Source organism: Triticum aestivum, chromosome 3B (assembly GCF_018294505.1).
Source record: "Triticum aestivum cultivar Chinese Spring chromosome 3B, IWGSC CS RefSeq v2.1, whole genome shotgun sequence".
Lineage (NCBI taxonomy): Eukaryota > Viridiplantae > Streptophyta > Magnoliopsida > Poales > Poaceae > Triticum > Triticum aestivum.
The window spans coordinates 652,374,599-652,387,459 of NC_057801.1; the positions used below are offsets into that span (position 1 = coordinate 652,374,599).

The window sequence follows — 12,861 nt, forward strand, 5'->3', positions numbered from 1 at the left end:
TTCAAAAGAAAAGTTCTATATTTGTCAGCATGGTAGTGTTGATTTTTTACATTTTTTTATTTTTGTAGACAGTTTGAACTTTTGGTTAAAATTGGACAAAAAACTGGTCAAATACCTCCTACGTATGAGAAAACTAGCTTAGGACAAGCCGGGGAGGGGCTGTAATTTAAACGGATTTGAGAGTTGAGGGTTGTGTTCTAATTGGTATTTGAGTTCAGGGTTGTAAATTAAATTAGGGCGAGAGTTTAAGGTTGAAATATGCACTTCTCTCAAAAACAAATAGAGCTATTACCGTTACTCTGTCACCAAACGCAACATGCTTACGCATCTAAAAATTTCCTGTGAATTCCATTGGTGCAAACCAAACAAGTCCTACAGAAAAAATCCAAGGAATAAACCAGTTCAAAATTCCTATGAATTTCCTTACACCAAATAGGCCCAAATAGTGTGGCTTCAAAATTATATTTTTCGACTTAGGCCTTGTACAATGTTTTTTTTGTCTTCTCCTACCTAATGAAAATAGCAATACAACTACTGTAAAAGTAAAAAAAAAATGAAATATTGTTGAGCTACATCTTGATTGGCCTTTTTTAGGACATATGTACCGTAGTACATATCCTTACAAACTATCATCATTGCAGAAACTGAACAATACATCGGCCCGTCCGTATCCACCTACAATGCAGCATGAGCAAAACTCGTTGCCGCCTTCCTGCACCTGACACGGCGCCATGCCCATGAACTCGTAAAAAGCAGCGTCCAGAAGTCATCAATCTATAAAGATGCCGGCGGCTGCAACGAACCTGATAACCCTATTTTGCTTTAGTTTCAAGTGACGCAGCTTCCGCGTGAACACGCACACCCCATGTCACCATCGCCGACTCGCCGACACAGCACACAATCATTCAGGAGGCTCCGGGAACAAAAAGAAGAAACACGCAATCTTATCGACATATCTTCAGTCGAAGCCGGCCATGCCGTTGAACCACGGATGGGCACCGCGCCACTCGGCCGACCCCGAAAAACCCAGGAAGCAGCATGGAGCTTGCCCCGTTCCTGTAGCGAAAGCACCCCCACTATCAGTCGGGACCAATGGCGCGGCGAAACGTGGGAGCAGCGGATGCCTCGGGGCACTGTTCACCCCAGGAGCATAAGAACATACGGACCATTTTTGTAAAGCCCCGCTTTCGATCGACGCACGAGGAAACGTGCGCCCTGGCTCGTCCCGCAGCGCCGGGTTTAATGGGGGCGCTGGCTGTCTGGCGCGAGGTCCAGGTCGCGGAAGGGAAGGGAGCACGTTGGGTTGGACCATGCGGATGCGGGGAGAAGATCTGAAACGGAGGCGCCCCACGAGCACGAGCACATGCGCGTTGCGCGTTGGTTCCTTCCGGGCCGGCTCACCCGCCGACCACCAAGAAGTAGCCCCGTATTCTGCTCCTCAGCTCAAATATACTCGCATAAACAGTACTCCCTATATAAGAATATAAGAGCGTTTAGATCACTAGTGATCTAAATGCGAAAATCCATTGGTGCTCCCAGGAGCGCGCGCTCCTGCGCAGCGCGCGAAATATATTTTGAAATGTCAAAAAAATTCCAACAAAAAAATCTATGTGTACTTTGTCACATCCAAATGCTACATACAAATTTGTAGGAAAAAAGATTAAACATTTTGGACTGTACGAAAAAACAAATAAACACAAAACGTTACCCCAAACACCCAAGATTTGTTGTTTTAACCTGTGAAACACCGCTGCTCCATTTCACATGAAAATTTTCAAGGACGCTTGCGACACTAACACCAACATTTACAAAAAAAAAGATTTTTTAAAGCATTTACTATATTTTTTATTTACTATTCACGCAGGAGCGCGCGCACCGGGAGCCAAAACACCATTCTCATTGCTCTTATTTTTTTTACGGAGAGAGTAAAATTCAAAAAAAAATGGTAAACATCATTTAAAAATCTGAAATTATTTGTCACTCAACATCGACATATGTTTTAGCACCCTGGAAATTTTGACCACGAAAAGACATCCTTGGTGGCTTGTAAAAAAGAACGTTCAGGACCGAAAAATAGTATGTGGATCCTTTTCTTTATGCCAAGACCGCAGAGGATGACTTTTCGTTATGAAATTTTACGGGCAACCGGAACACTTATTGATGTCGACGATTTTTACTTTGTTTTTAAATTACCATTCACGCGGATGCATTTGTGCTCGGGATTAGAGGAACACTTTCGGCCTGTCTCTGTCTTTCCATGACAATATAACATTCTTTTTTTCCTTCTCTTTTGGCGCCACGACAACGACGGCGACCTCACTCCAACGATGGGCAACCACTGTTCGACGCGACGTTTCTTTTACCTCCTTTTGGGAGTGGTATCCGTTCAAAATATGTCTCGTATTTCCCCTTCAAGTGGAGAGCGTTATGCTGAAGAGCGGAGGTGGCTCTCGGGTGTATATGCACTTGACATGAAAAAATATCTTAGTAATTATATTCCAAAAAGTAAAAAAATTCTAAACCATTTTTAAACAAATTTGACCTTTTGTTGTACTTGTATAAAAGGTTTCATCGAGGAATGACTTTCATGGTATTATGGGTGATTTCTTTAACACTACATACAAGTTACTACTCACACCTTTTCTATACCCCTATATAGTGTGCGGATAACTTTGAAAGATGGTCGTTGGATGAAGCCAATTTGACGGTGCAGAGATGGCAAATCCGAGAACTACCGGCCGTTGGATATCATCTACATTCCACCAGATTCTACCACATGTACAATCTAGAATACTCCATGGTTGAACTTAAGCATAATGCACAAACCTAAAAAACAAGCACTTCTCCATTGATCTATAATCTTTCACATCATAATTGCCTAATTTTTTTAGATGAATTGCCATTATTTGTTTTTACTTTATGCTTTACAATGCATAATTCCATAAATAAAATAGATTAACCTTTTTATAAAAACTAATTGGTTTTGAATGGGATGAACCATAAGAATTAAACGAACATCTACATCATGCATATATGACTCAAAACTTACATGCTATAGTGTGGTGTTTATTCATAATTTGGTTGCCAAATCTTATGCGTGCAATGCACATGTACCTTACTAGTTGTCCTAATTTGGTCGGGTTTTCTTCCCTGAAGTTGATGGGAGTTTTTTTCGTGAAGCTTTTTGTTCGAGCACAACAGAAGGTCAAATTTATTTCCGAAAAAGATTTGATTTTTATCTTTTTTCACAATTACTGTTTTTTAATATCAAGTACACATCCTCCGGAGAGCCAAGGAGGTATTTCCCCCAACGGTTTATATAGTCTTTCCGTTATCCGTACCACATAACAGTCGCGCGTACTCCGACCCGATCTCAATAATTTGCTGTCGATTCGAGGAATCTATCTGTAGATCTATCGATCTCGACTCTCAATCTCAAGTGGAGAGCTGCGTACGTACTGACTAATCAATCGTCCAGCATCATCGATCAGCTGCTGCTCGGTGCTGCCAAACGCCAGCGCACTCACGGCACCAGTGGCCACGGACTGCCAGCGGCATACAATCTAGCGCGCGATTTTATCCCTGTTCGAAAGGAAGAAACGGGCGAGAATAGGCCAACAAGAGCGCGATCGTCAGGACACCAACTGTTGTTTATTCCGTATCAGGTTGGTGGGCTGTGCCCGCTCACACCACGCGGTCGCCGGCGGACCCTGACCGGCAACCCGCCGGCGAACGTGGCCGTCAGCCCCGGCGCGAACTTGGGCCGGCGCGAGCTCCGGCCGATCGCCTCGATGTCGAAGCTGCGGACGACGGCGACGATGACGGCCTTCATCTCCATGAGCGCGAGGTCCTTGCCGACGCAGACGCGCACGCCGGCCTGGAACACCGGGTACCGGTACGGGCTCACCGGGACGAACTGCCCGTCGCGGAGCCACCGCTCGGGCCGGAACTCGGAGCAGTCGGGGCCCCACACGGACTCCATCCGGCCCATGGCGTAGGCGTGGTAGGTGACCCGGGTGCCCTTGGCCACCGCCGTGCCGTCCGGGAGCGTGTCGTCGCCCGCCGCGAACTTGGAGTCGAACTGCACCGGCGGGAACAGCCGCATGCTCTCGTACAGCGCCGCGTGCACGTAGTGCATGTCCTTGAGCTTGCTGAAGCTCGGCCGGTCGTTGTCGTCGTCGCCCGCGACGCGTGACACCTCGTCCCGGATGGCGGCGGCGACCTCCGGGTGATCGGAGAGGAGCAGGAAGAAGGCGGTCAGCGCTGAGGCGACTGTGTCGCGGCCGGCGAGCACGAAACTGACGACGATGTCCCTGAGGTACTTCTCGTCGCTGATGGAGCCCATGAACCGCGACAGGAGGTCGCTGCCGGACGCGGCGCCGCCGAGCTTGTGTCGTTGCCGGGTGACCTCCGCGGCGAACCCGTCGACGAGGCGCACGGATTCCCGGAGCTTTCTCTCGTCCCCGACGTTGAAGAACCGCTTCAGCCGCCATATGATCTGCAACGGGGCGGTCGCGCGCCTCGCTGAGAGCATCGACGCCGTGTCGAACGCGTCAACGAACGCCGATACCGGCATGGACAGCTCGAGGCAGCCCGGGTCGAGGCCGAAGGAGATCTTGCATATGCAGTCGAAGGCGAAGCGACGGAACACGTCCTGCAGGTCCAGCACCTTGCCACCGTCGTCGTCGTGGGAACATGCAGAGTCAAGCAGGGGAACGAGACGGCCCCGCAGCTCGGAGGCGACGACGCCCGAGGCGAAAGCCCTGAGCGCCGGGGACGCAAGCTCGGCCGCGGCGAGCTTCCGCTGGAACAGCCACGCGTCTCCGTCGACGTTAAAGATCCCGCGGCCGAGCAGGTCGGCGAGGATGGCGGAGAAGGGCTTGCCCTTGGGGTAGTTATCGAAGCGCGCGCGCAGCATGTGGTCGACGGTGACGGGGTTGGCTGTGAGCACGTTGCGGAGCACGTGCACGTGCACGGTCTGCGACGGCGAGCGGCGCAGCAGGTGCGCGTACCAGTCGCAGAGGTTGTCGAACTCGCCTGCCCACGACGCCGTGAGGTAGGCCTCGCAGACCGCGCAGTCGCACCACCACGGCGGGCGCGTGCGCGCCACGGCCAGGAGGGCGGCGAGCGCCACGGTGCACGCCGCGAGCGCGAAGAAGGCGCCGGCCACGTGCGGCTGCAGCGAGAGCGCCCCATGCAGCTCCGCCTCCGCCGCCGCCCCATGCAGCGCCGCCTCGACGCCCATGACGAGCACGACGTAACGACGGCGCTAGCTGCTTTTATCTATCGTACGTGCGTGTGTGTGCGCGCGCGCGGGGTTTCATATGCGGGCGGTGAGGTGAGGTGCCGTTGCGCCCGCCCCGGACGAGGCCGTTTTATACTGCCGGCCCTCTCCTCGCTCGTGTGTGTGGAAGGACGGTTATGGGCATGGACTCTCGCCCGTGTAGTTTCCCTCGTGACTTTGACCGCTCTCTCACTCTCACTCTCAGTAGGTCTGGGCACGTTCGCTCTCGAGCTCACCTCGGTCGATCGGGCTGTAGCAGCTGGTGGTCTAGACTCTATAGGTGGAGAGCCACATGTGCTATAGGAATAGCGCTTAATGATCTGCACGTTGTCCGCCGCGCCATGCGTGTCGTTCGATCGGGCCACGCACCGTCACCCACCTCCGGCTCCTTCTCCGGGTGGCACTTGGTTTTTCACCCCGGTCAGTCGACCACGACGTCAATACCCGGTCGTACATAACAGGAAAGCTCGCGCCTTGCCTACTTCGGCCAGCCAGAGCCAGTTATTGATTGCACTGCAGTGCCTACCCCTCCCACGATCCAGACAGTGCGATTGTACCGGACTAGTCGCCGTTCCAGGGATATTTACTGCGCCGTGGCGTTTTGAACGTGTTTCCAGTGCCCACTAGCTTATCTAGGCGCAGCAACACAGCAGCGCCAGGCCGCCCGGAGTACGTCTCTGCCCGTCTGCCGTCGTCGGGACCGACCGATCTTTCCCTCCCGCGGCGCATTAAGGACAACTGCAACGCTAGACCTCAGAAGGGTAAATTGCACAAAACCACCACCTTAAAGGATAGGTTTACAAAAAACACTACAATACATTATTTTGCAAAAAAAAAAACGTCTATGATAATTTTTTTGAAAAAACACTGATCGGCGGATCGGACTCGGTTAAGTGCATTTATGACAGATGGGGCCCGCCAGTCAGGCTCACTTGGCACCACTTAACCTCTCAAATATAACGGCGACGTTTGATAACGCTATCCTTATGTGGGGCCCTATGGGGGTCCACCTGTCATCCAAAGAAAAAAAAGAAGAAAATCTGCCTCCTACTTTTGTTATCCTCACGACCCCGTACGAGGTCCTGTTGCCAGAGACGCATCGCGCCGCCGCCGCCCAACCTGTGTACGCCACCGGCCGGCGACCGCAGCAGCAGCTCCAACTCGGACAGGAATCCCGCACCAGGACAGCGGCCGCGTTGCTCGGCTTCACCTGCGCGTCCCTCGTCATCGGTCGCACCCCGCCCCCGCTGCAACTCCCTCCGACCCCAACGGCGGGCCGACGTTCCGTCGCACGGCTCCCTCCGACGCGTGCCGCGACTGCGACGAGGCAACTGACCGCCTGATCCGGGAGCTCCAACCGTTCCCGCCTCGCCGGCGTGGCCACGCCGCCCGCCGACGACCATCTCCGTGTCCCGCTGCAGTCGGCCGACCGAGGAGCTCGAGGTGGCTGTTCTCCAGCCGCCACCCCAAGCCTCCACGGCTTGCTGCGATGCAGGTTCCTTCCCCCAGACCCCGATGGCGCGCCTCCTCGCCGGCGCTGAGACCCATGGGCGTCTCGTACTACTGCTCTGCTCGTGTGCTTGCGCAGGCCGAATCCATGAAGCAGATTGCTTTTATGTTTTTGATTGAAGGGTGTTCCTATGAAATTGTAGGGGCTGGTTTGTAAAATGTTCAAGAGAGGAGTGTGACGCTGACAAGCAGGTCCCATGTCTAGCAATTGATTTAATGTAACGGTGTGAAAATTTTGTGCCACGTAAGCCTGACTGGCGGGCCCCGTCTATCATAAACGCACTTAACCGAGGCAAAGCCGCCGATCAGTGTTTTTTGCAAAAAGATTACCGTAGACATGATGTTTTCTGCAAAAAAAATGTATTGTATTATTTTTCGCAAACCTAGTCTTCAAAGTGGTGGTTTTGTGCAATTTACTCACTTCAAAAGGACATCCGTTTTATTCGAATTTCGTTCGTTTGGAATGACGATTGATGCCAAAGCCCGACATATGCATCCGGCTTCTGTTCGAGGCGCCCAACGTGGCGACCAATCCCAAAATGTCTGCTGCGCCCGCGCCCGCTGTGGCATCTTGTCGCCGCGCCCGCCGTGGCGGCTCGTGCTCGGGGCCACCTGCCTGCGCCCTGCTCTGGTCCTGCCGCTGCGCCCGTGCGGCTACAGCCGCGCCAGCTCGCAGCCGCGCAGCAGCAGCACGCAGCCCCGCCGCCCATCACCTCGCCGAACGTAGCCGCGCCCCGCCGCCCGTCAGCGCACCTTGCAGCACGCAGCCGTGCCCTGCGCCCTGCCACCCATCGCCGCACTAGCCCGCAGCCGCGCCTCCCCCCCCCCCCCCCCCCCCCCCCCCGCCCTTCCCTGCGCCCCGCCGCCCACTATCGCGGCCTCGCTTGTGCCACGCCCGACATCCGCGGCTCGAACGGCGACGCGGGGCCGCGGCCCCGACTCCGTGGCTACCACGGGGATCGATTTCACGAGGCGGCGAAGAGGAGGAGGAGCAGGCGGCTTGATGACGGGCTGGGCTCGCCGGCAACGGCATCCTTGGCCGGCATGATGGGGGAGAGAAATAAAGAAAAGTAGGAGAGAGAGGGGGATGGGCGGGCTGGTGGAGGTGGGGTGGGTGGCTGACGGTTGGGTTAGGCCTGGACGAGAGCGTATGCGGAGGATGCTTTCCTGCATCCGTTCAGTGTCCGTTCGACCACAAAATTAGATCATTTTGGGTCTGAGACGGGGTGAGTCGGATCAGAAACACTTTTTTGCGAATGGAGTTGCGCTTTGGGCCGGGTCGACGGACAGGACGGGGGGTCATGCCCTCGGGTACAATGACATCGTGCAACCTGCGCCGGGGCAGAAGGAGGCGCAAGTTGCATGGTAACGCGGTGCGTTTCAGGGGTCAGGGGTCAGGCTTCTGCAGTGTCGATTAATAGAGGCTGAATCGCCACTGCTGCTCGATGGGTATCTACCCAGCGCGCGGCAAGATTTTATATGATGAAATGCGGCGCCAGTTTCCAACTCGAAAAAAAAGGAGAAGAAGAAAATGCGGCTTTTACAGTTGGAGGACGTGCTCACTGATAGGTATGCCCTCGGTTAATCGAGCTGCTTGCCTCGTAAGAACCGACGTGGCAGCTTAATCATGTCGCCCTGGGTATTGCACTGTCAGTTCTAGGTAAACAAAAGCGGGGAGTAGTGCCGCATGATTGTTGCTTATTTTTGAACAAAAGTAGTGGTACTGCTGCATCATTGCTAAACTCTCTCCAGCTCAGGAAAACAATATATAGGTTACGTGCATCAGCCAAGGGCTGAGCTAGACGAAGACATGGTTGTACAAGTGCACATCCATTATTATTTTTTGCTAATACACAATTCGTTAATAAAAGGAAGAGAAATGAGTATAAATAGGATACAACACATGGCACAAACTCAAACCGACGTGGACATGGTCCCGGAGCGAAGAGAAAAGGGCTGCTCGGCCGGAATAGAAAAAGAACCACGGCTAAACCCACTAAGCATAGAGCCGGTCGGACGACGAACATCTTCAAAGCCAACAATGAAGACGCCGTGGGCAAGCAAGATAGCGCCTTCATGAAGGGAAGCGGCATGATTATGCCGCCGTCATCCGATCCGAAAAACCGGACCAAGTATTTCCCCAGGTGCTTGAACAGGGGTGCGGAAAAAGACTATGACAACACCTCCAAGAAGGAACACGACAACTCGCAAGCGTCGTCGCTGCCCGCGTCGGCAAGCCGAGCAGGGATTTCACCCCGGCATGAGTCCGAGCAATCCCATTGCCGCCAGATCAAGGTCCGAAGATGACCAAGTCAGTCCGCAAGTCAAGACTACCACCACAGAAGGGTAGGGTGGGGCTGTGTCAGCCGTCGAAGGGTGGCACCGAGCACCGCCGAAAACCGCGAGCTTTGAGCCCGGCACGGCAAGTAGGTGGACGGGAAGGCGGGGTAGAGAGAGCCGTCGCGGAGGGCTGGAAAGCGGACCGACACCACTGGCAAGCTAGGAACTAGAAGAGGAACGCAACTCCGAGCTGCCGGGGGCGGAGCCGCCGAAGCGCCGGCGAGCTGAAGACCGAAGAGGATGCAACAATCAGAGCGCCAGGACCGGCACCGCACCGACAGAGGACGCCGGCAAGCCACGGACACTGCAGAACACAGGTCCATGGCTGTCGGGACCGGAGCAGTGCCGGTAAAGGTCCGCCGCTTGGCCTCAACCGCCCGCCAAGAACAAAATCGCAAAAGCCGGCACCGCAGCTCGGAGGAGGCGCGGTCCAGAACTTGGAGCGACCTGCAGCGAAGCCAAACCAAGACCCGGCTGCCACTTGAGTAAAACTAGATTGTTATTCGACTTTGTACACCCCATTCTTTTGATGCTAGCTCCGCCACACACATTAGCCCAATTAGGGGGTCAAGAGAAACCATGTGGATGTGGTACTACGTGCATGTGCTTCATCTTTCAACTGCCAGTTACAACTAATAAATCTCCTGCATGTGGTACGTGCTCAATTATTATTTTCTTTCAGAGGAGGTACGTGCTCAATTTGGGAAGGGATACGAAAAAGGATGGTATAGTACCAAATTAGAGCAACGGCCCGGCCAACAGAAACCTACTGTTTAGCAGCATGAAGTCGACATGTACAACAAATTAAGTGAACCGTGAACAGGTACAGGGGGACAGGTGGCATGAATCATTACCTGATAAGTTATGAAAACATGAGCAGACCCACCGAATCTAGCGGAGAAATGATATCTTGACTCGATGCTTTACGCACTAAATCCGAGCAGCTATGTCGCATGCAAATATATACAGTTGGATAGATCGCTGCAGTATTCTATGCTATCCTGGGGCGTGCTTAATAATGTACTCCTAGACACGTATAGCAAGCCATGTGAGCACGTATACAAGTAACAAGTTCAATCAAAGAAACGGTGCCAACGTCTTCGTCTTTGCTCCTGTCATGTGTCTTCGTGGCAATATTTGGATGGGGACACCGACCTTTGTCTATGCAAACCAAAAATTATCCTATTTTTGCTGTCGACCTCCCACCCCTTCCGAAAATGGACAAACTTGTGGTTGTTTCAAAAAAAAAAACTAGCACTAGAATTTTTTTAATCTATATATATGCCGAGTATGTATGGGCCGGCCTGTTTGGTCGTCTGGATCATTTTTTCCCTCCTAGTATGTGTGAGCCGGCTGAGCCGGACAAAGTTAATGTAAGCTCTAACCATGTCCTGCAGTTTGCTTGATGGCCCACAAAACCCCGTGCTGCATTATAGCAGAAATACTATCACGACGTATGGTTGCAAAAACGCTAAACCTTAAATGAGCTAAGACATGAAAACCCTACTAGAAAACCTAAATCCTAAAAACCCTAATCCCTGAACCCCCTAAACCATAAAACCCTTAATCCTAAAGATTATGCATAAATCCTTAAATAGTATCGGATTTTATTCTTCAAAATCACGGCTAACAGTAAAACCCTATCCCAATCCATAAAACAAAAGTGTTGTATAACCACAACATTTAAATCGCAAATCTTACAACTAAAGCTTATCAAAGCTAAAGCATAATACAAAAACTTACAATCATTCAATAGTTACGCTAGAGCGATGGGACTTCAAAATCCTTAATTTTCCAACTATAAGCATAAACAATAATGCAAAATATCACCAGACATACAAATTATAACATAATACTAGTACAATGATTTCTACTGTTTGTCTTTAATATACAATAAGAATTTGTTTAAAATTTTGGTGCGCAATGAAATTCATTTTATTTGGGAGTAAATTCTGTAGGTAAGAACTTGTGAGGATGGGTGGGCGAAACTTAACCATTTCGTGTTCTCGAATAAATTATAGCGTAGTGACAAAGTGAAAATGAAAATTCTTTTCTGACCATCACATATAACCACAAGTACTAGCTCCACTTGCTTACAACAACAAGCTTCTCTTTATTTTCTTCAATCCGTAAGTTTCTACTACAACCAAACATTTTGGAGTTCTCTTCCTGTAGGGAGTCAGACAGTTGAGAGAGTCGGCAAGGGATCTTCATCCAACTTGTGTCTACATGTTTTAGATTGTTCTTTGCAAGTGAATGTACCGGGTTAGGAAGGTAGCACAGATCTTATTTGGAAAAGATTGCGAATATCTTTCAATGCTATACATAAGAATTAACATATCAAACATAAACCACGGTGATATAATAAAATTAACTTGTTCCTATTATTTAAAATCTTTAAACTATGTTAGGAACAGTGCTGAGATGAATCAAATAATGATTTACAATGTATGTATTAGAAATATGGCAAATTATGTTCAATTATTTCATATATTAATCTTGAAAAGTTATTAGGATATGCTTATACTATCTAGTGTTAAGAGATGCATATGGGGTTATAAATACACATATATAAATTTCTATCAATGCTCTTGCTCTAGAAGTGTTTTAAATGTAGTAAGTGCAACTATATACTGTATTTGAAGACAAAAGTATGCATGATAAAATATATTTCTCATACTTATGTAGTTCAATATCAATATTTACTACATAACTTTATGTGTCCACACAATCAGATTATGGAAGAAAGAAACGAAACAACAATTACCTTAAGAAGTTGCTACCATGGATGTGGAAATGAAAGACCTCTGTGCATTAAGAATACACTAATAAAGACATTTTTTTTTGCTTTGGAGATGAATAAAAGCTGTGCAAATTTCCTGGTATGGGATACATATGTTTTACATAGGTCTTCACTTAATATATTAAAGTTGCTTTTGCGTTCACTATTTTTTTCTAATCCTCACAACGAGTGCCTTGCAATATTGATACATCTCCAACGTATCTATAATTTATGAAGTATTCATGCCATGTTTACAATAATTTTATATGATTTTGGTATGATTTGAATGGAACTAACCGTTGTTTTCAGCAGAACTACCGTGATGTTATTTTTTGTGCAGAAATAAAAGTTCTCGGAATGGGCTGAATATTTATGATGATTTTTTGTGGACCAAAAGAGACCCCCGAAGCTTCGAAGGACCAGAAGTTTCATGAGGAAGCGACAAGCCTGGGGGGCGCGCCCACCCACCAGGGCGCGCGTGCCAGGCTTGTCGCTCCCTCACGGACCCCCTTGACATGAAACCAACACAAAAAATTCCTATAAAACCAAAAAAAACAGAAAGCAACCTAGAGCCTCTGTTGTGCCGCGACAAGCCTCTGTACTGAAGCGATCTCATATGTAGCCCATTCCGGCACCCTGCCGGAGGGGGAAATCATCACCGGAGGCCATCTTCATCATCCAGCGGCCACCATGATGAGGAGGGAGTAGTTCACCCTCGGGGCTGAGGGTATGTACCAGTAGCTATGTGTTTTATATCTCTCTCCCCCTTGTGTTCTTCATTTGGCATGATCTTGATGTATCACGAGCTTTGTTAATATAGTTGGACCGTATGGTGTTTCTTCCTCTCTACCTTGTTGTGATGAATTGAATTTTACATTTAGGCTTCAGTATCATCGGATTGAATACTTTTCAGATTTGAGAACACTTAATGTATGTCTTGCATATG

General features: G+C 49.9%; 1 protein-coding gene across 1 annotated transcript; it reads right to left on the reverse strand.

Moving 5' to 3' along the window:
• Positions 1-3,285: 3,285 nt before the first annotated feature.
• Positions 3,286-5,353, reverse strand: LOC123071482 (cytochrome P450 94C1-like). Its single transcript, XM_044495057.1, has one exon. The coding sequence runs from the start codon at positions 5,243-5,245 to the stop codon at positions 3,662-3,664; it is 1,584 nt and encodes a 527-aa protein (XP_044350992.1). The 5' UTR covers positions 5,246-5,353; the 3' UTR covers positions 3,286-3,661.
• Between the last annotated feature and the right edge of the window lie 7,508 nt (positions 5,354-12,861).

What these genes read in the sequence shown, in the direction of transcription:
- LOC123071482 (XM_044495057.1), bottom strand. Translation starts at nt 5,245, where the DNA reads ATGGGCGTCGAGGCGGCGCTGCATGGGGCGGCGGCGGAGGCGGAGCTG.